Consider the following 26,640-nt stretch of genomic DNA (forward strand, 5'->3'; position numbering starts at 1 on the left):
AAAGAGCATGGCCTAGCTGCTGAGGATCTTTGATGACGGATGCTGCTTTCCCACGACAATGTCTCATGTTGATGTACAGAATGGGGCTTTACCCATTATGGACTGGGCCGAATCCAGCAGCTTTTGTAGGATTTTCCATTCATTGGCATTGCTGTTCCCTTACCAGTCTGTGATGCAGCCAGTCAACACACTTTCTGCTAAACATCCATAGAAGTTTGTCAAACAGTTTGGTGTCATGGCAAATCTCCACAGACTCCTGAGAAATTAGAGGTGCTCTCATGCTTTAGATTTATACAATGAGTTCAAGACAGATCCTCTGAGCTAATAACACTCAGGAATATAAAGTTATCAATCCCCTCCATCGCTGGTCCTCTGATGAGGACTGGCTCATAGACCTCTGGCTTCCCTTTCTGGAACTCCTTGGTCTCGCTGACATTGAGAGGTTGATGTTATGACACCACTCAGCCAAATTTTCAATCTCCCTCCTGTATGCTGACTTATCATCACCTTTGACAGTGATGTCATCAGCAAGCATGAATATGGAGTTAGAGCTGTACTTAGCCACACAGTTATAGGTGTATAGCAAGCAGAGCAGGAGGCTAAGCACACCTCGCTGCCGGGCTCCTGTGCCGATGGAGGTCGTGGAGGAGGTGTTTTTGCCAATTTGAACTGACTGGGGTCTGTGAGTGAGGAAATCGAGGATCCAATGGCATGAAGATGTATTGGAGCGTAGGTTTTAGAGTTGAAGTACGATGGTATTAACTACTGAGCTGTAATCGCTAACGAGAATCCTGATGTATACGTCTTTGCAGTCCAGATGTTACAGGGTTATGTGAAGAGCCAATGAGTTGCCATCTCCAGTGGACCTGTCGCTCCAGTAGGCAAAATGGAGCAGACCCAAGTTGCCACTCAGACAGGGGCTAAAATGTTTCATCACCAACCTCTCAAAACACTTCGGTACGGCAGCTACAAGTGCAAATGTGTGACAGTCATTGAGGCGACCACCATGCTCTTCTTGAGCACCTGTACTATTGAAGCCTGTCTGATGCAGGTGTGTACCAGACCGAGAGGTTGAAGATATCCATGAGCACACCTGCCAGCTGGTCAGCACAGCTCTTTAGTTCTCGGCCAGGTACCCATCCAGACCATATGCTTTCCTTGGATTTACTCTTCTGAAGGCAACCTGCACATCATCTTCAGATACTGAAACTAAAGGACCATCAGGAGATGTGGGGGTTTGCGATGGTTCCTCATGTTCTGATGGTTAAGGAGAGCCTAGAAGGCATTGAGTTCATTTGGAAGCAAAGCCCTGTTGTCCCCCATGTTGCTTGATTTAACTTGGTAGGAGGTTTCAGCATTCAAATTTACTTTGAATTTTGAAAATAAAGAGAATGGGAAAAAAGACAAAGAAGTGAAGACAAAGAAATAAATAACTGATACTCTGTAATTCTCTAAGTAAGCTGCAGCAAAGCTTTTAGAAGGGAAGGGCAGTCTGGAAAACAAAATACTGATTTCAGCAGTTAGTAAGTATTTACAGATGTTTGTTGTTTGTATCTAATTAACTCCTTATGAACAGTGGGTGTTGATAATCTCATTTTTATAAGCACCACAATACTGTCTATTTTTAATTTGTAAATGATGTTTATATTGGCATGCTGCTATTCAGTTTGCAAATGGCAGTTTAACATGAACATAAAAGTGGTAGAATATTTTGGAAAATACTCCATCTTGAGTTCCAAGAACATTTGTCAATATCACTGTAGGCTTTATTCAGAATTTTGAAAATTAAAGCTCTTTAATTTCTAGGTCTATAATTAAATAATTAATTCTTAAATATATAATTCTTTATGTATTTGAAGAATTCTTTAAGTATAAAGTTTAGGTGAGCTCCCTAATGCAGAGGTGAAGAGCAACCTTTGAGATCTGTAAGACACCAGCTCAAGCAACCTCAAATAATCCTGAAGTTAAGAAGCTGTTAAAAATCATGACCCAAGCATCTTGCAATTTAAAGTAGTTAAAAATTTTCTTAAATACATAATTTTAAATTGAATACTCAAAACTACTGAGAAACATTGACATTTACCAAAGAAAGGAATCAATAGAGGTAGACATTCATCTGTGGGCAAACACTCAAAAGCAGCATCAGCCATGCAAACCATTGCCTTCAAAAAAACTAATTTTGGAAGACCTCAATCTGCATACCCTTAGTGCATTCTGAGGACTTCTGGTCAAGTTCTGTCACTATGAGTCAGCATCAGAAAGTTCAATCCAGCAGGCTATCCCAGAACAACTGGGATTCACATTGGTAAAATACAAATAAAATCAGGAGGGAGATTGGGGTTAAGCCAAATTCAATGGAATCAAGTTTCAGAAAGGGCTCATTATATTGGCACTACAGGTTTCTACGTTTGAAATTTCTTTTATCCTCCAAAAATGTCATAGAATATAGAAAAGTACAACACATAAAAAGGCCATTCAGCCTATCTAGTCTGTGCCAAACCATTTAAACTGCTCACTCCCATTGGCCTGAACCGGGACCATAGTCCTCCATATCCCTACCATCCATGTATCTATCCAATCTTCTATTAAAGATTGAAACTGAGCTGATATGCACCACTTGAGATGGCAACTCTTTCCACTCTCATGTCTATCTGAGTAAAGAAATCTCCCTTCATGTTCCCCTGAAACTTTTCACCTTTCACTCTAAACCCATGACCTCTTGTTGCAGACCGACCCAACCTCCATGGCAAAACCCTGCTTGCATTTACCCTATCTATACCCCTCATAATTTGGAGATCTCTATCAAATCTCCTCTCAATCATTTATATTCCAAGGAAATAAGTCCTAACCTATTCAATCATTCCTAATAACTCAGGTCCTCCAGACACAGCAATATCCTTGTAAATTTTCTCTGCACTCTTTCAACCTTATTTCCATATTTCCTGTAGATAGGTGACCAAAACTACACACACAATAGTCCAAATAAGACAGCACCAGGTTTTATACAACTTCAACATAACATCTCATCTCCTACACTCAATACTTCGATTTATGAAGACCAATGTGCCAAAAGCTTTCTTTATGACCCTACCTACCTATGATGCCACTTTCAATGAATTCAGTAGAAAAAAAAATCAGAAGAAAGATGTCACATAGAATTGGAAGATGTTGAATCCTTGTGGGTTGAGTTAAGAAACTGCAAGGGTTAAAGGACCCTAATGGCAGTTATATACAGGCCTCCCAACAGTTCCTGGGATGTGGACCACAGATTACAATGGGAAATAGAAAAGGAGTGTCAAAAGGGCGATGTGATAGATGTGGGAGATTTCAACATGCAGGTCAATTGGGAAAATCAGGCTGGTAATGGATCTCAAGAGAGTGAGTTCGTTGAATGTTTAGAAGATGGCTTTTAGGATCCTTCCATTTAAGTAAAATGGCTCTCCTAGCCAATAAATTTGAAAAGGCTATCATCTGCTGAGTGGAAACAGGAATGTATCCTGCTTCCGATGGAATAATCCCAAAAATTGCTGTAAGTAAATTTGGCTGTAAATCCAAATCCAAGACTTTTGATAAAGTTTTAAAGACATTTTCCCAAAAATTATCCACCTTTATGCAAGACCAAAACATGTGAGTTAAAGTGGCCACCTCAATATTACATCTATTGCAAATAGGATTGATATTGGGAAAAATACGGGCTAATTTATCCTTTGACATATGTGCCTGATGCACTACCTTGAACTGTATCAAGGAATGACGGGCACAAATAGATGAAGTATTTACCAAATGAAAAATTTTACTCCATTGATTATCTGAAAGTAACTCTTGAAATTTCAATTCCCAAGCACCTTTAATTTTATCATTAGAATTCAGTCGTAAATTCAATAACCATTTATAAATTGTGGCTATCAATCCTTTCTGAAGTGGTTTAACCTGAAAAAGGGTATCTATCATATTAGGTGGATAAGCAGAGGGACAATTTGGAAGCAAAATATATAAAAACTACGACCCATTGTTTTTTTTATCGGCTTTCCTCCATCATGTCCTGTTTAAGTTTAGAGAAAATAAGAAGTCGGACATTTGATACATCCTTTAAATTTGAAGAAATCTGGCGACCTTTTATTCAATATTTTCATACGATTGGATTTATTGATTTTTGTACTGACTCGCCTCCAGTTATTTTTCCGAAGTTTTGGATTTGATCAGAAAGTTTCTCTTTTCTTAGTTTTACTCTCAGGATGGACTGCCCAATCTTTTATTTCTCTTTTTTGTTTTTGGTTGTATAGAATAGTGTTTTTTCTTCCACATAGAAATTTCAAAAAGTCTTTTATCTCTTCATGAATTGATAAAAGGAGAATTAATTATCTTTTTTCCTTATTATACGTTCTATATCAGATTAATACTATGCATGATTTTGATCATGTTTATTTCACTTTCTTCATGTATTGTTATTGATATATTACATTAGATTAGATTAGATTATGAGGACACTCAGTCCTCATTTATTGCCATTTAGAAATGCATGCATTAAAAAATGATACAATGTTCCTCCAGAAAGATATCACAGAAACACAGGACAAACCAAGACTAAAACTGACAAAACCACATAATTATAACATATAGTTACAACAGTGCAAAGCAATACCGTAATTTGATAAAGAGCAGACCATGGGCACGGTAAAAAAAACTCTCAAGTCCCAATGGCCCCATCATCTCACGCTCCCTGAGAAACTCTCCCTGCTATGAACCTCCAAGCGCTGCAAACTTGCTGATGGCGCACCACTGGAAGCACCCGACCGCAGCGGACTCTGAGTCCGTCCGAAAACTTCGAGCCTCTGACCAGCCCTCCGACACCGAGCACCATCCTCTGCCGAGTGCTTCGACCTTGCCCTCTGAGGTGATATATAGAGATATATATATCTCTCTCAAATATATGTATTTGAGATAATTTTCCTCGTTTGTATATATGCTCTTTTTAGATCAATAAAAAGATGGAAAAAAAGATGGCTTTTAAGAGCAGTTTGTCGTTGAGTCTACTTGGGGATCAACTATAATAGATTGGCTGTTACGGAATGAAATGGAGGTGATTAGGGTGTTTAAGGTCAAAGAACCCTTCAGAGGCTCTTCAGAGTTCTACTTGAAATTTGATAGGGAGAAATTAAAGTCTGACATAGCAGCATTTCAGTGAAGTAAAGGAAATTACAGTGGTATCAGAGAGGAGGTGCCCACAGTTTTTTCTTCAGTGGTTTAATCGAGGCACGACTGCACAAGCGCATGTACATCAGTGAGTTACACCAACAGGAAGAGTTTAAAAGGAAGACACTTTATGGAGCGGGCATCTGTGGAGTGGGCGAGTAGAGGGAGACAGAGTAGGAGGGCTTTGGTTCAACGTGGTTTCGGCATAACGGGTCAAGGTGAGGTAAGTTATTTGAGAAGAATTGCAACAGGAAGTATGTGTGTGAGGCCGGTGTTCTGTACTGGTTGTAGGATGCTGGAAGTCTGGGAGATTCCCAGCCTCCTGGACGGCCACATCTGCGCCAGGTACGTCGAGCTGCAGCTCCTTGGGGACGGCGTTAGGGAACTGGAGCTGTAGCCCGATGACCTTCGTCTGGTCAGAGAGAGTGAGGAGGTGATAGAGAGGAGCTATAGGCAAGTAGTCACACCTGGGCCTGGGGAGACAGATAAGGGGGTAACAGTCAGGAGAGGGAAGGGCAAGAGTCAGATACTAGAGAGTACCCCTGTGGCTGTCCCCTTTAACAATACGTACTCCTGTTTGAGTACCGTTGGTGGGGTAACTGCCTACCTGGGGAAAGCAACAGTGGCCGCGCCTCTGTCACAGAGTCTGGCCCTGTGGCTCAGAAGTATAGGGAAAGGAGGAAGGCAGCAGTGACAGGGGACTCTATAGTTAGGGAGGCAGACAGGCGATTCTGTGGTCGCAGGAAAGAAACACGGATGGTAGTTTACCTCCCAGGATGCCAGGGTCTGGGATGTTTCTGATCGCGTCCACGATAAATGCCAGGTACAGAGGAGATGTCAGGGGGAAGGTTTGTTTTTCCTCAGAGAGTGGTGAGTGCGTGGAATGGGCTGCCAGCGACGGAAATGGAGGCGGATTAAGAGACTCCTGGACGGATACATGAAGCTTAGAAGAATAGAGGGCTATGGTAAGCCTAGGTAGTTCTAAGGTAGGGACATGTTTGGCACAGCTTTGTGGGCCAAAGGGCCTGTATTGTGCTGTAGGTTTTCTATGTTTCTATATCCCGACGTGGGAAGGTGAACAGCCAGAGGTCGTGGTACATATTGGTACCAACAACATAGGTAGAAAAAGGGAGGATATCCTGAAAACAGACTACAGGGAGTTAGGAAGGAAATTGAGAAGCAGGACCTCAAAGGTAGTAATCCTGGGATTACTACCTGTGCCATGTGACAGGGAGTATAGGAATCAAGTGAGGTGGAGGATAAATGCATGGCTGAGGAATTGGAGCTGGGGACAGGGATTCAGATTTCTGGATCATTGGGACCTCTTTTTGGGGCAGGCGTGAGCTGTACAAAAATGAGGGGTTGCACTTGAATCCGAGGGGGACCAATATCCTGGCGGGGAGGTTTGCTAAGGCTTTTGGGGAGAGTTTAAACTAGAACTGCTGGGGGCTGGGAACCAAACTGAAGAGATGGAGGAAGAGGCGATTGGCTCACAAATAGAGAAAGCTTGTAGACAGTGCGAGAAAGAGGATAGGCAGGTGATAGAGAAGGGATGCGCTCAGACCGATGGATTGAGATATGTCTATTTTAATGCAAGAAGCAACCTGAACAAAGCGGATGAGCTTAAAGCATGGATCAGTACTTGGAACTATGATGTGGTGGCCATTACAGAGACGTGGATGGCTCAGGGGCAGGAATGGTTACTTAGAGTGCCAGGCTTCAGATGTTTCAGAAAGACAGGGAGGGAGGCAAAAGAGGTGGGGGCGTGGCACTGTTAATCAGAGATAGTGTTACGGCTGCAGAAAAGGACGATGTCATGGAGGGATTGTCTACTGGGTCTCTGTGGGTGGAAATTAGGAACAGGAAGGGGTCAATAACTATACTGGGTGTTTTTTATAGACACCCAATCGTAACAGGGACATCGAGGAGCAGAGAGGGAGACAGATTCTGGAAAAGTGTAATAATAACAAGGTTGTCATGGTGGGAGATTTTAATTTCCCCAAATATTGATTGGCATCTCCTGAGAGCAAGGGGTTTAAATGGGTGGAGTTTGTTACGTGTGTTCAGGCATAAGTAGATAAGCCTACAAGAGGAGAGGCTGTACTTGATCTGGTATTGAGAAATGAACCTGGTCAGGTATCAGGTCTCTCAGTGGGACAGCATTTTGGAGATAGAGATCACAATTCTACCTCCTTTACCATAGCACTGGAGAGGGATAGGAACAGACAAGTTAGGAAGTGTTTAGTTGGAGTAAAGGGAAATATGAAGCTATCAGACAGGAGCTTGGAAGCATGAATTGGGAACAGATTGGGATTCAAGTGCAACCCATCCTTTTTGTACAGGTAACTCCTGCCCCAAAAGAGGTCCCAATGATCCAGAAATCTGAATCCCTGCCCCCTCCTCCAATCCCTCAGCCACGCATTTATCCTCCACCTCACTCTATTCCTATACCTTTGTGGTCCTGCTTCTCAACTTCCTTCCTAACTCCCTGTAGTCTACTTTCAGGACCTCCTCCCTTTTCGGGCCTATGTTGTTGGTACCAATATGTACCACGATCTCTGGCTGTTCTCCTTCCTACTTCAGGATATCATGGACGTGATCAGAAACATCCTGGACCCTGGCACCTGGGAGGCAAACTACCATCCGCGTTTCTTTCCTGTGTCCACAGAATCGCCTGTCTGACCCCCTAACTATAGAGTCCCCTATCACTGCTGTCATCCTCTTCCTTTCCCTACCCTTCTGAGCCACAGGGCCAGACTCCGTGTCAGAGGCGCTACCACTGTTGCTTCCCCCAGGTAGGCCGTCTCCCCCAACAGTATTCAAACAGGAGTACTTATTGTTAAGGGGTACAGCCACAGGGGTACTCTCTAGCATCTGTTTCCTGTCCTTCCCTCTTCTGACTGTTACCCTCTTATCTGTCTCCCCAGGCTCCGATGTGACTACCTGCCTAGAGCTCCTCTCAATCACTTCCTCACTCTCCCGGACCAGACGAAGATCATCCAGCTACATCTCCAGTTCCTTAACTCGGTCCCTAAGGAGCTGCAGCTCAACGTACCTGGTGCAAATGTGGCCATCCGGGAGGCCGGGAGTCTCCAAGAATTTCCACATCTGACACCCAGCACAGAACACTGGACTTACACACATTCTTCTTATCTGTATTCTGCACAGGCAACCTACCTCGCCTCGACCCGTTAACGCCTAAGCCCCATTGAGCCAAAGTCTTCCTACTCGGTCTTCCTCTACCTCAGGGCGCCTGAACTCATCCCATAGTTAATGAAGGCCTGCACTCAATATGCCTTCTTAATAACACTGTCAATCTGCACAGCAGCTTTGAGCGTTCTTTGGACATGGACTCCAAGATCTTGCTGGCCCTCCACACAGCCAAGAGTCTTACCATTAATATTATATCCTGTCTTCAAATTTGACCTGCCAAAATAAGCCACTTCACACTTATCCATGTTGAACTACATCTACTACTTCCCAGTTCGTTCCTGTATTCTATTGATGTCCCTCTGTAACCTCTGACAACTCTCCAGACTATCCACAACATCACCAACTTCTGTGTCATCAGCAACTTACTAACCCACCCTTCTTCCTCATCCAGGTTGTTTATATATTTTTAAAAAATTACAAAGAGGAGGGTTCCCAGAACGGATCCCTGCGAAACACCACCGGTCACCATCCTCCATGGAGAATACGAACCATCCACAACTACCCTTTGCCTTCTGTGGGCAAGCCAATCCTGGATCCACAAAGCAAGGTCTCCGTGGATGCCATGCCTCATTACTTTCTGAATGAGCCTCGCATGGGGAACCTTATCATATGTGGAAAAGGTGTTTCCTATGGTGGGGGAGTCTAGGACAAGAGGGCACATTTTTAATATAGAGGGGTGTCCATTTAAAACAGAGACGCAGAGAAATTTCTTTAGCCAGAGGATGATGAAGTTGCGGAATTTATTACCACATACAGCAGTGGAGGCCAGGTTGTTGGGTGTATTTAAGGTAGAGCTTGATAGGTTCTTGATTGGACACAGCATCAAAGTTTATAGGGAGAAGGCAAGGGAGTGGGGCTGAGGAGAGGAACAAAAAGGATCAGCCATAATTGAATGGCAGATCAGACTCGATGGGCCAAATGGCCGAACTCTGCTCCTGTCTTACAGTGTTCCCAGGACCTTTTGTTTTCTCAGTCTCCTCAGTGCCCTGCTGTTCACTGCATAAGATATACCCTGGTTTGTCCTACTGAAGAGCAACACCTCATACATGTCTGCATTAAATTCCATCTGCAATTTTTCAGCCTATTTTTCTAGCTGGTCTAAATCCCACTGCAAGTTTTGTTAGTTTATCCTCCCTGTCCACTACATCCCCAATCTTGATGTCATGCGCAAATTTGCTGATCCAATTAGCCATATCATCATTCAGATCATTGATATAGATGACAAACAACAATGGACCCAGCACCAATCCCTGTGATACTCCACTAGCCATGGGCCTCCAGTCAGAGCAGCAACCATCTACCACCACTCTCTGGCTTTTCCCACAAAGCCAGTGTCTGATCCAATTGACTACCTCTTCTTGAATGCCAAGCGACTGAACCTGCCTGACTAACCTCCCATGTGGGATCTTGTCAAATGTCTTGCTGAAGTCCACACAGATATCCACTGCTTGCCTTCAACACTGAAAATGAGGTTAGCACAAGTCTGCAAACTTTCCCATAAAGAAATTCATTTCTGCATTTTTCAGTGGAAAAAATTTGCCGATTTTCAAGCTCACTTGAGAGAATAGCAACAGATCTTATTTATTCATGAAATAAACAGCTTTCACTAAGCCTGTTTACCTTGTTATTTTCAAAGGCCAGCAATTAAACTGCATTGTTTGCCCTTGGTGACTGACCTCAGGTATAACCTCATCAGCATACCTTGATGGAATTGCCCAGTGATATGATCAGCTTCTTTACTTGAGAATTATTTGAGGCTGCTTTTGCTGGTGTCTTACAGATCTCAAAGTTTGCCCCTCATTGCTGCGTTATGGAGCTCACCCAAACTCTATACTCAAGGAGATGTCATTTACTTTTCCTTCAGCCCAATGGTGCAGTCAGAAGGAAATGGACATTTTTAATTGCATTGAAAACTTGGGAAATTGCAGGCATTTATATAATTAACTTATGAACTCATGTCATCACAGAGGAACAATTTTCTCCCATGATTTTGTTCTCAAGTATGGGGATCCGACCAGCCTATCCCTAATTTCGAGCACCTTGAATGGCACTGTCATACCTGCCTCTCACCAGTGAGCCAAGCATCGACAACAATTCCTGGCAACACAATGCGTACTGCCTGAGCCTGTCGGAGCTACCTGCAGAGGCTGGATGCACTGTGTCGAACTGAATCAACTGCACGAACTTGCTCACGTCAGTCAGCAATACAACACTGAAACTGACATTGGCAGCTTCTGCACGGCGTTGGGCAAGGAAGTCAGATCATATTCTACTGTAAACTTTCCAGCTGAAGTTCTTGTTTTTCATGTGACTTTCATAAACATTGTTAGTGCAATCCACGATATTGTTATAACCCCCATCAACAAAAGATATGAAGCAATTTCTAGGCCAAGGTGTTTATAACTGTTAAAGGCTGTCAAGACCAGTTGCAATGGATTCTTTGAATTGCTTTTAAGACAACAGTTCATTCATGCTGCCTCACATGCAGAGCTATTGCAAATTACAATAATTTCACCAGATGATCCTTGTGCATTACTAATATATAGCTCATAGATTTTATGGACAATCCCCAAATATATGTGACAAATTATTTCTATTGATTCCTAAAATTATAGACACTGCAAAAACACAGTTATAGCTTGTGGACACAATGAATATGATCAAAACTGCATGAAAATGAAATAATTTTGGCATTTCTACAGAAAAATTAACTGCTTATCTCAAGTTTTTGCATAAAATAGTTTCTGTAATGCTCCACCATTCATCTTCATGCTACTTGTCAACAACTGCACTACCTTGGCTATGGTACGTGTTCGCACTTTCCATTTGCCTTCAGTAATAGTAATCATAACTCAACAGATGAGATTTCAGCTTGATTGAACTGAACTCGGGCCTAATGAAAAGAGTAACACTTTTTAGATTGTTTCCTTTACCTTTCAAGATTGCAAGAATTATGGGATGGAAATACATCCTGGGCCTCTTTCATTGAACACAGCAGAATAATGGATATACTGTATGAGGCACACAAATTGGTTTATATGGAGTCAGGTTTAGTGCATACAATCTAATTTATATCCATATTTAGTGTTAAATATTATTATACATTTAAATAAATGCCAATGATAATATCTTAATTAGTTCATAATTTATTATAGGTTATAATTAATATATTAGATATTACAAAATTAGCACATAATAAAATTCTAGGGTGGAGCCTGAGGTGATTGGAGAACTCCTGAGCTATATTGGATCTCTCAGATCGATTAACTTGCGGCTGCCCAGCAGAAAGCGGAGCTTGGGGCACACACAAAGAAAGATTGTGCTTTCGGATAGGTGATAGATATGCTTAGGCAGCTTGCTAGTCTGTCAAAGATTTCCAGCATTATAACTTGCTATGCCGTAAGCCAGAACTGTATCTTAATTTTGTTACAATTCATTAAATCCACTATTACGGGAATCTCAAGACATAACCTACCAAATAGATTCATTCATAATGTAAAATGTAAATACAGATGTTTATAAATGCATTGTGTTTAATTAAAATGGTAGTTTTATATATAGTACTGCACAAAAGTCTTGGGTACATACAGTATATGTACTTAGGGTGCTTAAGACTTCTGCACAGTACCTTGGTAATTATACAGTGCCTATAAAAAGTATTCACCCCCTCCCCCTTAGAAGTTTTCATGTTTTATTGTTTTACAATGTTGAATCACAGTGGATTTAGTTTGGCTGTTTTGATATTGATCAACAGAAATACTCTTTCATGTCAAAGTGAAAACAAATTTCTACAAATTAGTCTCAATTTATTACAATTATTAACCCCAAAATAATTGATTGCATAATCACTCACCCCACTTCGTTGGTCTTTAGTAGATGCACCTTTGGCAGCAATACAGCCAACTACAGTCTGTGTGGATAGGTCTTTATCAGATTTATGTATCTGGACACTGCAATTTTTCCCCCAAATTCTCAATTGGATTGAAGTCTGGACTCTGACTCGGTCACTCCACGACATTAACTTTGTTGTTTTTAAGCCATTCCTGTGTAGCTTTGGCTTTATGCTTGGGGTTATCAAGCATTTGCTGGAAAATAAATCTTCTCCCAAGTTACATTTCTCTTGCAGCTTGCATCAGGTTTTCCTCCAGGATTTCCCTGTGTTTTGCTGCATTCATTTCACCCTCTATCTTCACAAGCCTTCCAGGACCTGCTGCAATAAAGCATCTCCACAGCATGATGCAGCCACCATCATCCTTCAGGATGGTGATGGTGTGTTTTTGATGATGTGCGGTGTTTCACTTATCTCAAACACAGTGCTTCGTCTAATGGCCAATAAGCTCAATTTTGGTTTCATCAGACCACAGAACCTTCTTCATGCTGACTTCAGAGTTTTCTACATGCCTTCTGGTAAACTCTAGCCGAGATTTCATCTGAGTCTTTTTCCACAGTGGCTTTCCCTTTGCCACTCTCCATAAAGCTGTGACTGGTGAAGCACCCGGGCAACAGTTGTTGTATGTGCAGTCTCTCACATCTCAGCCACTGAAGCTTATAACTCCTCCAGAGTTGTCATAGTTCTCTTGATGGCTTCCCTCACTATTCCACTTCTTGCACAGTCACTCAGTTTTTGAGGATGACCTGCTCTAGGCAGATATACAGCTGTGCCATATTCTTTCCATTTCTTGATGATTGGCTTAACTGTACTCCAAAGGATATTCAGTGACTTGAAAATTTTCTTGTATCCATCTCCTGACTTATGCTTTTCAATAACCTTTTCATGGAGTTGCTTGGAGTGTTCTTTTGTCTTCATGGTGTAATTTTTAACAGGACGCAGTATCCTTCTAAATACAGGAGCGTCTTTACTGCAATCAATTGAAACACCTTGACTGCACAAACGTGGTCTCTATTTAACTAATTATGTCACTTTTAAAACCAATTGGCAGCACCAGTAATGATGTGATGTGTCATATTAAAGGGGTGAATAAATCAAATATTTTGTGTTTTATGTTTGTAATTAATTTACATCACTTTGTAGAGATCTGTTTTCACTTTGACATGAAAAAGAGTTTTTCTGTTGATCAGTGTTTTAAAAAAAAAGCCAAATTAAATCCACTGTGATTCAATGCTGTAAAAGAATAAAACATGAAAGCTTCCAAGGGGGAGGTGAATATTTTTTATGGCACTGTATATACTGCTGCTGCAATGAAGAACAACAAATTTCATGACATGTTGTGGATTGAGAGTGGAGAGTGAGATGGAGGCAGGGAGAAAGGAATCACGGGCGGGAAAAGGGGAAGGGAGAGGAGAATGAGCGGAAAGCACCAGACAGACATTCTGTAATGATCGATAATCCAGTTGTTTCAAATCAGATGACCTTGCCTGGTGTCTGAGGCTGGGTGTGTCTGCACCAGCTCCAATCTCCTGCCCCTGGCACTCCTTCTCAGTCACCTGTCTCAGACTCCGCCCTTTCCTTTCCAAACATCCTCTGCTCCTGCCAGATTTACAAACTTGCTGCCTGCTCCATGTTGACAAAGACAGTACTGTGCCCCTGAGCTATATACGTGTGGGCAGAAGTCTATACTATTAATATCTGTCCAAACTTTAAGAGTAGTCAACCATTACATGAACATTCTAAAATCACCTGCAGCTGACTTGACGGAAAGTTTTAATTTTAACCTTGCTGGTATTAAACCAAAGATCTCCCCAGGTGTATATATTAGTAAATCATTATGTTTCCATGTGTTTTAGGACTTCACATTAAAATAGATGTACAATGAAAACCTCCACTGAAACAGGAATTCAACGTGTCTGAAAAATCCTGCCTTTGTCAAAAATTGCCAAGTACATGAATTTTTAAAAGTTCATACATAAAGTATCATAAATATATGATGAGTAATGTGGTACTTGGACCTTAATAAAAAGCTCTTGCCCATTTCTCAGAGACACTGAGATGTAATCAATACCAAAAATAAAGTATCTTGGGGAAATGACTTGAGATTTATTGCTTTTCTTTCAACGTGACACATTCTGCGTATTTTATCAGCTGGAAATATGGTATTGCATTTCATAAAACTTTTTTTTAAGAGTGGTGCATTGTAAATGCTTTTTAATATACGTCTCTGGTAATGTTTTTAAGGATGGACGTTACTTTTCAATCAGGAAAAATAAATTGAACGCAAAAACAAGGCATTATCTTTACAGGAAAAGAAAGATTCGAAGGTAGAAAAGAACCCACATGAATTTGTGTGTCTGTACTTTTTGACTTGATTGGATGTCTGTTCCTCTCGGCAGTGGAGAAGAGGTCGCCTGATGAGAGATCTACAATCCGTGAGTGAAGTTTCTGCAAAATAATTGACAATGCTTTCAGTAAAGAAAATTAAAATGAAAAGCAGGATTTTTTCTAGTTTAGTCTCAATCTAAATGAATGTATGTTTTAAAAAATTAGATTGTTATAATAACATTAGAGAAGCATGTTAGCATCAAAAATAATTGTAATATTAACTTTAATCACCCTTCAGCCATAATTTGCCTTCTGAAGTCAAATAGTAAAACAAGTTTGCAACAGGATTGATAATAGCAATATTAATAAATGTAGAAATAAATTCTTCAATTGACTCTGTTTTTATAATAAAATTTCAGTTACAGCTGACAAAATTTTTCAAGTGTGTAAAAAACAAATGAAGTAACATTACAGTCAGTAACTGACTACACAACTTCTGACTAAAATTGTTGTAATATAGTGGATTCCAGTTTATTGGGGCACATCAGAACCAATACATTCTGGCCCAATTAAGCCGCAGCCCCAATTAGCTAAAGTTTCATGGAAATAGTTTAAAAGAAATAAAAAGACGAACTGCTGTTTAAGGGAATAATTATATATTTTAAATGAAATTAAGAATAAATTAGAACATTATTACTACTAAAGTACTGTAAACTGTGTATTAGATTCTAATTGTTATTGAAGGAGAATAACTATTAATGGAGGAGCCAGTGTACACTGTGTTCTTTTAATTGACAGTAAATGAACAAAATCAGTGCAGATAATGCGCTGTATTGCAATGCTTTCAATAATTGTATCTTCCAAAATTTTATTTTCATTGTAACATTCAAGATGATTATCGATACATTCAAATACTTCCTAGTTCCTAGCTTGTCAAGTAGTGAAATCGTTTCATTTTCACTCCCTGACATTTCTGGCATCTCCAAGCCTGAATGCTTGTAACCACAGTGAGCAAAGCAGATCTGAATTGTCTTACTGCTTATTTCTCACCAACGGTCAGTGACAAAAATTGCTGCTATTTGAATACAGAGACACACAAATGACACTATTTAAAAATGTTTCACTGTAAGCACAGTCTAGTGTCTAATGGCCAGACAAGTGCATGCAACTGACGCTAGTTAGAAACTGTTCGGCAATACACTCCAATCCCAACTAAGTGGCATGACGTCCCAAACAAACAAAGGGAATCCTGGCTATTATCTTGATTAGGATTTGTTCTTCAAGCATTGTTCCAAATATGCAGTTGCCCTGATTAAATGATGGCCAAATTAACTGGAATCAACTGTATATTATTTTCAAAACAAATCAAAAACATACTTTACTTTCAAAATGCACATTTATTATTTAAGGGAAAACTTTATTGAAGTAAAACATTTTATTTACCAGAAGTTTATTACTGGCAAATAAATGCAAGAGAATCATCTGTGTGTGTCAGGTGTAAAAGCCAAATTTATGCAGTAATTTGTTAGAATATTTCTTACTATTGAAGTGTTAAGGAAATTATTTAAGAGCAAATGGAATTTAAGTCTAGTCTTTTGATGAAAAGAATTATGTTCGCTTTCAAAAAAATTAAACAAAAATTTTCTTTATGTTACGTGAACAATGAGACTGAAAGAATGATCTATTTGATCTTCAATCACTTAATATTTCAAATTTTTGACAGTGTTAAATGCAGACCCGATTAGTTAAATACTAAATTCATTTCCTAAAGACAATTTGATCATCATTTTCATTCACAGCATTTCCTTACAAAGAATTTTAAGTGAAAGTCATCAATGTCATCTGTTAAGATAATTAATTCAAAGAGAAAGTAATTGCACAGGGGATCTGGAGACTCAAACAATATTGGACAGTAATATTTGCCCATTATTTGATTATATACTCAATTATTTAGCTCAAATATACACAAGGGACTGGAAAACCAATACAGATTTAGTAAATCAAAATCCTTACACTAATTGTCAATGTTTTTCACAGGACATATTAAACATGTTTTTTTTATTTTAAATATTTTAAAAGACATGGTCAATATAAATATTGATATCACAATATTGAAAAACATTAGCTTGGCTACATGCTCGAGCAGATTTACATGTTTTATGATTAGCTTCACTGCACATCGATAACAATTAACTGATTTCAAATTGTGTATGAGCATTGTTACTTTAACCCATAATAGTGTCTGGTCTATTGTAGTTTGCTAATATAATTTTGTAGTTCTATACAATGATATCATATTTTACAACACAGCAGATCAGTTCTCAACATCACTAAGGATGCACAAGTTAGTAACTAATGTTTAACCTTTAGTTTATTACAAAACAAGGTTGGGGAATTCTCATAATTAATCTGATAAACAAAAATCAAAATAAGTAAAACTAAAATTTGTTTTTCAGATGAAATCTGAAAACAGAAAACAGGCAAATCACCACTTTAGCGTGACTAATTTAGCCCATATGATATAGGAGCAGAATTAGGCCATTCGGCCCATCGAGTCTGCTCCACCACCAAATCATGGCTGATCCATATTTCCTCTCAGCCCCAGTCTCCTGCCTTCTCCCTGTATCCCTTCGTGCCCTGACCAATCAAGTATCTATCAACATCTGTCTTAAATATTCATAAAGACTTGATTTCCATAGCCACTTGTGGCAAAGAATTCCACAGATTCACCACCCTCCAGCAAAAGAAACTCCTCCTCATCTCCATTCTAAAGCAATGCCCCTCTATTATGAGGCTGTGCCTCGCCCACCACAGGAAACATCACCTCCACATCCACTCTATGGATGGCCTTCCACCATTTGATAGATTTCAATGAGGTCACCCCTAATTCTTCTGAATTCCAGTGAATACAGGCCCAGAGCCATCAAATGCTCTTCATATGAAAAGCCATTGAGTCCTGGAATTATTTTTGTGAACCTCCTTTGAACCCTCTCCAGATTCAGCACATCCTTCCTAAGACAAGGGGCCCAAATCTGCTTACAATACCTCAAGTAAGCCCTCATCATGTTTTATAAAATCTCAACATTATACCCTTGTTTATATTCTAATCATCTTGAAATGAATGTTATCATTGCCTTCCTCACCACAGACTTAACCTGCAAATTTACCTTTATACGGAGTCCCAAGTCTTTCAGCACCTCAGTTTTTTTGTACTTTCTCTCTGTTTGGACTATGATCAACTCTTTCATTTGTTTTACTAAAGTGTATGACCATACACTTCCCAACACTCTATTCTATCTGCCACTTCTTTGCCCAATCTCCTAATCTAAGTCCTTCTTTAGCCTCTCTGCTTCCTCAAAACTACATGCCCCTCCACCTATCTTCATATTATCTGCAAACTTTGCAACAAAGCCACCAATTCCATCATCCAAATCATTGACATAGAATCGGACCCGACACAGATCCCTGTGGAACACACTAATCACTGGCAACCAACTAGAAAAGGTTCCCTTTGTTACCACTCTTTGCCTCCAGCTAATCAGCCACTGCTTTATCCATTCTAGAAACTTTCTTGTTAATACCATGGGCTTGTAACTTGTTAAGCAGCCTCTTGTGTGGCACCTTGTCAAAGCCCTTCTGAAAATCCAAGTACACAACAACAACCAATTCTCCTCTGTCAATCCTGCTTGTTATTTCCTCAAAGACTTCCAACAGATTTGTCAGGCAAGATTTTCCCTTGAGGAAACCATGCTGACTATAGCCCAGTTTATCATGTGCGTCCAAACACCCCAAAACCACATCCTTAACAATTGACTCCAACAACTGAGGTCAGACTAACTGGCCTGTAATTTCGTTTCTTCTGCTTCTCTCCCTTCTAGAAGAGTGGAATGAATTTTGCAATTTTCCTGTCTTCCGGAACCATCCCATAATCTAGTGATTCTTGAAAGATCATTACTAATGCCTCCACAATATCTTCAGCCACCTCTTTCAGAACTCTGGGATGTACACCATCTGGTGTAGGTGATTTATCTACCTTCAGACCTTTCAGTTTTCCAAGAACCTTTTCTTCAGTTAACTTCACACACTTCATGCCCCCTGACACCTGGAACTTCCTCCATACTGCTATTGTCTTCCACAGTGAAGAATGATACAAAATACTTACTCAGTTCATCTGCCATTTCCTTGTTCCCCATTACTACCTCTCCAGCATCATTTTCCAGCGGTCCGATATCCACTCCCACCCCTCTTTCAAACTTGATTTATCTCAAGAAACTTTTGGTATCCTCCTTAATATTATCGACTAACTTACTTTCACACTCCATCTTTTCCTTCCTAATGTCGTTTTTAGTTGCTGTCAGTACCTCCAGTTGAACTTTGTCTTTTTGTGTGTTTCCCCCCTAGCTGTCAGTTTGTGGCTTTGTATTGCCATGTGCTCTTGTTTGTTTTCATGCCCCATGTTGTCCTGTCCCTGCTCCTGCTCTACTCCGGCCCTGTATTACTGAGTACTCCGTCTCTCACCTGTTTCTCATAGTTACTTGTTTTGCCGCCACTTCTGTCTCATTGTGCTCCACCTATCATCTGCCTCTCTGTTTATTGCTCAGTGTGTTTCAGTCCTGTGTTTTCACCTGTTTGTTGCCAGATTGTGTCAGTGAGTTTTCCTGAGCCTTTTTCAGCATTCCTATCTGAACTCTGTCTCTCCGAATATTGACTCTGCCTGTTTCCTGATTCTGGTTTTTGGACTTCTCTGGAATTTTTGATCTCTGTCTGAACATTGATGCCGACTTTGTTGCCCCTCTGGATTTGCTACTCATTAAATATCACAGTGCGCACAGTACTTGGTCTGCGATTGGGTCCCTGCTTCAGCATCCTGACAGTTGTCTTCTGTTGGTTCTTAAAAGCTTCCCAATGCTCTAACTTCACATAAATTTTTCTCTTTTAGATGCCCTCTCTTTGGCTTTTATGTTGGTTCTGTCTTCTCTTATTAGCCATGGTTGTGTCATCTTTGCTTTACAATACTTCTCCCTCTTTGGGATGTCTATATCCTGTGCCTTCCAAATTTCTTCCAGAAATTCCAGCCACTGCTGCTTTACCATTGTCCTTGCCAGTGTTCTTTTCCAGTCAATTCTGGCCAAGTCCTCTCTCTTGCCTCTCGAAGCTCTCCAATCAATTTCAGATAATTGCACAATACTCAAGCCAGAATAGCTGATCCCCTTGTGGGCTCAACCATGAACTGCTCTAAAAAGCCTCATAGTTGTAGGCGTTCTAGAACTTCCCCTTGGATCCTCTTGAGATCCAGCATGAACTTGATTTTCCCAATCTACCTGTGTACTGAACTCCCCCATGACTATTGGAACATTGCCCTTCTGAGATGCATTTTCTATGTCCTGTTGTAATTTGTAGACCACATCCTTACCACTGTTTGTGGGTGTGTATACAACTCCCATCAGGGTCCTTTTACCCTTGTAGTTCCTTAGCTCTATCCATAATGATTCAACACATTCTGACCCTATGCCAGCTCTTTCTATTAACTTGATTTCATTTTTTAATAGAGCAATGTCATCCGCTGCCTTTCTGTTTGTTCTTGTGATACAATTGTATCTTTGGCCACTAACCTCCCGGCTATAATCTTCTTTCAGCCATTATTCAATGATGCCTACAACTTTATACATACCAATCTGTAACTGTGGTACAAGTTCATCTACCTTATTCTGTATACTGTGCACTTTGAATTATAACACCTTCAGTCTTGTGTTGACCCTTTTTGCTTTTGTCCACCTTTTACATTGCAACTCATCTTGTTGACTCCAATTTTGCCCTATCATTAGCCATGCCAGCCACGCTTGGAGTCTCAGTACACATTGTCTTTGTTTGTAAACCAACTACCTCATCCTCAGCACTACCACCCCAGTTCCCATCCCCCTGGCAAATTAGTCCAATCCTTCCCGAAGAACTCTAGCCAACCTGTCCGCAAGGTTATTGGACCTCCTTGGGTTCAGATATACCCTGTCCCTTTTGTATAGGTCACACCTTCCCTGGGAGGGATCTTAATGATCCATAAATCTGAACCCCTACCCCCAGTACCAGTTCCTCCGCCACACATTCACCTGCCACATCATCCTATTCTTACCCTCACTGGCACGTAGCACAAGCAGCAATCCAGAGATTACAACCTTGGAGGTCCTGTTTTTCAGCTTTCTAATGAGCTCCCTAAAACCTCCCTTCAGGACCTCCTCACCTTGTCTACCTATGTCACTGATGACAATGTGTAACAAGACTTCTGGCTGCACACCCTTGCCTTTGGCTCTGATCTGAGACATTCCTGATCCTGGCATCATGGGGGCAATATACCATCTGGGTGTCTCTAATTTGCTCTGCTGATGAAGAACAATTTTCTCCTGATTAATGGAAACATGTAAGTTTTCAAGGAACGGTCTATACCCAAAGCATTACAATTTTACCTAAATCCTACCTTTTTTCCCCAAATCTGGCGCTTTTCAACGTCAGATTTCTAAAATCCAGGATTGTTTCAAAGATATCCTAAAGACTTATTTTAATGTAAACTTCTGCTTGACACATCTTCATTAGTCAGGGGGCGAATGAGATCAAAACTTGCGAGGTTATATTGCAACTCCATAAAATTCTGGTTGGGCCAACACTAGAAATATTGTGTTTATTTCTGGTCACCTCATTATAGGAAGGACATGGAAGCTTCAAAGATGGTGCAGAGGAGATTTACCAGGATGCTGCCTTGATTAGAGAGCAGGTCTTATGAGGAAAAGTTAGCAAACGAGGGCTTTTCTCTTTGGAGCAAAAGAGGATGAGACGTGACTCATAAAAATACATTGACAACTGACAGTAAAAGTAGGCTTCATTAATAATATTAAAAATATTGTAATACCATGAGTTTAATTTACAAGTTATTCGATGGCATCTTCAGGCACCACAGTTTATTAAAAGAAATTGAAACTTGTTTCACAGTTAAGTAATGGCAGTGACAACATTATCCAATGCTGCCTGACCTGCTGAGTTCCTCTTGCAATGTGTGTGTGTTGCTTAACATTATCTAATGTTGTGATTATACCCTGAAGTCACCATATCTACAATTAAAGCCTGGGTGAGCATGCTTTGAAAATTGCTATATTGTAACTATGTGTACTAGTTTAATTTTAAATGTCTTTTTCTTGGTTAATTTCAAATACATACCTGCAAAACTCAAGTGATTGGAGTGAGTGACTGATAAATAAAAAGCGAAGAAATTGAAATAACAAGGTAAAAATGCAAAATGTTTTAATGATACCACTTGATCAATCACTAAATTGATCTTAACCTCCAGTAACTAAACCTTATTAGTTTGTATTTAAAAATGTATTGCTGTCAATGACATTATTACATGTACAAAAAACTCTCACTCAAACCATAAACTCCAAGTTTAGTGTGAGTGATAAATTCCTTCGGAAATTTTCATTGTCCTCTTCTTTTTGATTGGAAGGAGATTCCTCCAAAGGTGCATTTTTCTCAGCTCTCCTGAAAGGTGTATGATGTCTCAAAATGGATGCCACATTTACAGTTCAATCACCTCAAATTGCTTCTGAGAGCTCTGCTGCTATTGTTCGATTTGCCCTCCTAAAGATTAGTGAGAAAGGATTTCAGCCGTGTTCACAGTGGCCTTATTGAATCCTTTCAGCTAAAAAAATCAACAAGTTCATTGCCATAGTGCTACCACTAGAATGAAAATGCTATTTCCTACTGCAAGCATATATATTTTATAATGAACTTCCTAGTTTATCTCTGGCTGTAAGACTTGAAGTCAATAGACAGCACTTGATTTAAATTGAACAGATAAATATTCGGATAAATCCCACTTTCCCCATAGCTTTTTATTTCCTAACCAGCCATTGTTCCTTGTACCCCTTCTTTAACCCGTCCACTGACCAGAATCAGGTTTAATATCACTGGCATATGTCAGGAATGTGTTGTTTTGTGGCAAGAGTACATTGCAATATATAATAATAAAAACTGTAAATTATAATAAGTATATATCAAAAATGAATGACATAAGTAATGTCAAAAATGAGGGGAAAAGAAAAGTGAGGTGGTGTGCATGGGTTAATTGTCCACTCAGAATTCTGACGGTGGAGTGGAAGAAACTATTCTTGAAATGTTGAGTGAGTGTCTTCAGGCTCTTGTACCTCCTCCTTTTTGATACCAATGAGAAGAGGGCATGTCCTGGGTGATAGGGGTCCTTAATGATGGATACCGACTTTTTGACGATTTGCCTTTTGATGGTGTTGGTGGAATGCTGGTGTTGGCTGGTGCCCATGATGGAACTGGCTGTGTTTGCAATTTTCTGGAGGATTTTCTAATCCTGTACAGTGGCATCTCCCTACCGGACAGCAATGCAACTAGCAAGCATGCTCTCCACAGTACAACTGTGGGAATTTGCCAGTGTTGTTGGTGGCATACCAAGTTTCTGCAAGCTCTGAATGAAATAGAACTGCTGTCATGCCTTCTTTATAATTACATCAATATGTTGGGTCCAGGATCGATCTTGGTCTTACAACATGCAAGGCTGTTACGGTAACACCGCTCAACCAGCTGATATATCTCACTCCTGTTCACCTTCTAGTCACCATCTGAAAATCTACGGGTAATCATTGTGTCATTGGCACATTTATAGATGACACTTGAACTGTGCCTCACCACAGAGTAGTGGGCATAGAGAGAGTAGAGCAGTGGGCGCACCACACATCCGTCAGGTGTGTCAGTGAGGCAAAGATGTTATTTTTGATTTGCACAGACCGTGGTGTCCAAATGAGGAAGTCAAAGATCCAGTTGTAGAGGGTTGCCCAGATTTTGGAGCTCGTTGATTAGAACTGAGGGTATGATTGTGTTGAACGCTGAGCCACAATCAATAAACAGCAGCCTGACATTATTAGTTAATAATGTTAAGTATTATTAATGTCCTGGTGAGAGGCAGTGAGATTGCATCTGCTGTAGTCCAATCGTGGAGAATCAGAATCTGGTTTATTATCACCGGCATTTGACATGAAGTTTGTTAACTTAGCAGCAGCAGTTCAATGCAATACATAATCTAGCAGAGAGAGAGAAAAAAATAAATAAAACATAATAATACATAAACAAGTAAATAAATTACGTATATTGAATAGATTATTAAAAATGTGCAAAAACAGAAATACTGTATATTTAAAAAATGAGGTAGTGTCCAAAGCTTCAAAGTTCATTTAGGAATTGGACGGCAGAGGGGAAGAAGCTGTTCCTGAATCGCTGAGTGTGTGCCTTCTGGCTTCTGTATCTCCTGCTTGATGGTAACAGTGAGAAAAGAGCATGCCCTGGGTGCTGGAGGTCTTTAGTAATGGGTGCTGCCTCTCTGAGACACTGCTCCCTGAAGATGTCCTGGGTACTTTGTAGGCTAGTGCCCAAGATGGAGCTGACTAGATTTACAACCTTCTGCAGCTTCTTTCAGTTCTGTGCAGCAGCCTGTCAGAATGCTCTCCATAGTACAACTATAGAAGTTTTTGAGTGTATTTGTTGACATACCAAATCTCTTGAAACTCCTAATGAAGTATAGCCGCTGTCTTGCCTTCTTTATGACTACATCAATATGTTGGGACCAGGTTAGGTCCTCAGAGATCTTGACACCCAGGAACTTGAAGCTGCTCACTCTCTCCACTTCTGATCCCTCTATGAGGATTGGTATGTGTTCCTTCATATTACCCTTCCTGAAGTCCACATCAGCTCTTTCATCTTACTGACGTTGAGTGCCAGGTTGTTGCTGCGGCACCACTCCACTAGTTGGTGTATCTCACTCCTGTACGCCCTCTCATCACCACCTGAGATTCTACCAACAATGGTAGTATCATCAGCAAATTTCTAGATGGTATTTGAGCTATGCCTAGCCACACAGTCATGTGTTTATAGAGACTACAGCAGTGAGCTAAGCACACACCCAAATTGTAAATTGTAGTAGTCCAGGACCTTGCTTAGGCAGGAGTTGATTCTGGCCATGACCAGTCTCTCAAAGCACTTCCACACCGTAGATGTGAATGCAACTGGGCAAATAGTTGTTAAGGCAACTCACCCTGTTCATCTTGGGAACTGATATGATTGTTGCCCTATTGAAGCATGTGGGAACCTCTGACTGCAACTTCAAGAGATTGCAGATGTCCTTGAATGTCGCCAGTTTGTTGACACAGGTTTTCTGACCCCATCTAGGTACAGCATCCTCATGATCCTCCTCTGGACTCTCTCCAATGACAGCACATCCTTTCTGAGATAAGGGACCCAAAACTATTGACAATACTCCAAGTGCGGCCTGACTAGTGTCTCAGTATTATCTCCTTGCTTTTATACTCTATTCTCCTTGAAATAAATGCCAACATTGCATTTGCCTTCTTTACCACAGACTCAACCTGTAAATTAACCTTCTGGAAATCTTGCACGAGGACTCCTAAGTCCCTTTGCACCTCTGACGTTTGAACCTTCTCCCCATTTAGATAATAGTCTGCACTATTGTCCCATTTACCAAATGCCTGATCATACATTTCCCAACACTGTATTACCCCTCCACCTAACTTCATATCATCTGCAAACTTTGCCACAAAGCCATCAATTCCACTATCTAAATCACCGATAAACAATGTGAAAAGTAGCGGTCCCAATACTGACCACGAGGAAGACCACTAGCCAATGGCAGCCAACTGGAAAAGACCCCCATTATTCCCAAACGCAGTCTCCTGCGTATCACCCGTTCCTCTATCCATACCAATATACTTTCTGTAATGCCATAGGATTTTATCTTGTTAAGCAGCCTCATCAAATGCCTTCTGAAAATCTAAGCAAATGACATCCACGGCCTCTCCTTTGTCCACCCTGCCTGTTACTTTGAAGAATTCTAACAGATTTGCACAGATCATAGCTGCATTTCTTGAGCTCCTGCTGATTACTGGCAACATAAGCTCTGTGTGGCACAGTAAGTCCTGTCCGCATGGAACTGTTGATCCAGGTTTTCTGGTTTGGATAGGCACTAACCAACTTCTGGGGGACAACATTCTCCATGCTCTTCCGGTTGAAACTCGTGACGCCATCTGTGAACTTGGAGACATCCTCATCCTCATTTTATGACTTATTTTTTCATTAGTCTCCAAGTACCCCAAAACCTTGTCCTTAATAATGGACTCTAACACTTTCCCAACCACTGAGGTTAGACTATAATTTTCGCCTATAATTTCCTTTATTTTGCCTTCTTCCCTTCTTAAAGATTAGAGTGACAAATGCAATTTTCCATTCCTCCGGAACCATGCCAGAATCAAGCGATTCCTGAAAGATCATGACCAATGATCTGTTATCTCTTCATTGTTCTGGAGCATTGGTCTTCAATGCTGCAGAACTAGCCCGCAATAGGGACCCTTAGAAAATATACTATTCTTTAGTAACTTGTTCAAATGTGCATTTAGCAATCTTAATCCTTCTTCTAATTTCAACATCAACCGTACTGTCAGATATTATTATGCTCCCTAAATAATTAAACTTCCACGTTTATTTATTTCCATACCAAGGTTTGAACAGCTTTGGGCAAGCAGCAGGTGTGAGGGAAATAGCAGAATTTGCTACAAATATTACTTTGCTGGGTTATTAATTTTGTGAAAATGGCTGTCTAATTCACTATTGACATGCAGTGAGCAACATCAGTCTATTTTACCTGTGTGGTAACATGTACAGAACTTCGAATCCAAATCAGGTTTATTATACAGAAGTTTGCCAAGTCATTTTCAGGAGTGTCATCTGTAGTAAAGTGAGGCAGTAATGGTTGATAATAAGCTTTCAAAGATAAATAACTCTAAATTGTAAACCTATTCCTTTAAGAGTTAAAAATGTATAAACGGAGTTTTCTATATGTTTTCCCATTTCAATCACATCTGCAATCCCTAGCAATATCCCATTCTAAATTGTACTTGCTACTCACTTTTTTTTGCTGTTAATTTTACGATACTTTAATT

General features: G+C 40.3%; 1 protein-coding gene across 11 annotated transcripts in view; it reads right to left on the minus strand.

The window, feature by feature from the left end:
• nckap5l (NCK-associated protein 5-like) overlaps positions 1–26,640 on the minus strand; it is an 890,431-nt gene that overhangs the window by 167,993 nt on the left and 695,798 nt on the right. For all 11 annotated transcript variants that reach the window (XM_063052487.1, XM_063052484.1, XM_063052488.1 and 8 more), the window contains one exon: positions 14,639–14,743. In XM_063052487.1, the coding sequence (XP_062908557.1) occupies positions 14,639–14,743 (105 nt within the window). The remainder of the gene's footprint in view (positions 1–14,638; positions 14,744–26,640) is intronic.

This window comes from Mobula hypostoma, chromosome 6 (assembly GCF_963921235.1).
Source record: "Mobula hypostoma chromosome 6, sMobHyp1.1, whole genome shotgun sequence".
Lineage (NCBI taxonomy): Eukaryota > Metazoa > Chordata > Chondrichthyes > Myliobatiformes > Myliobatidae > Mobula > Mobula hypostoma.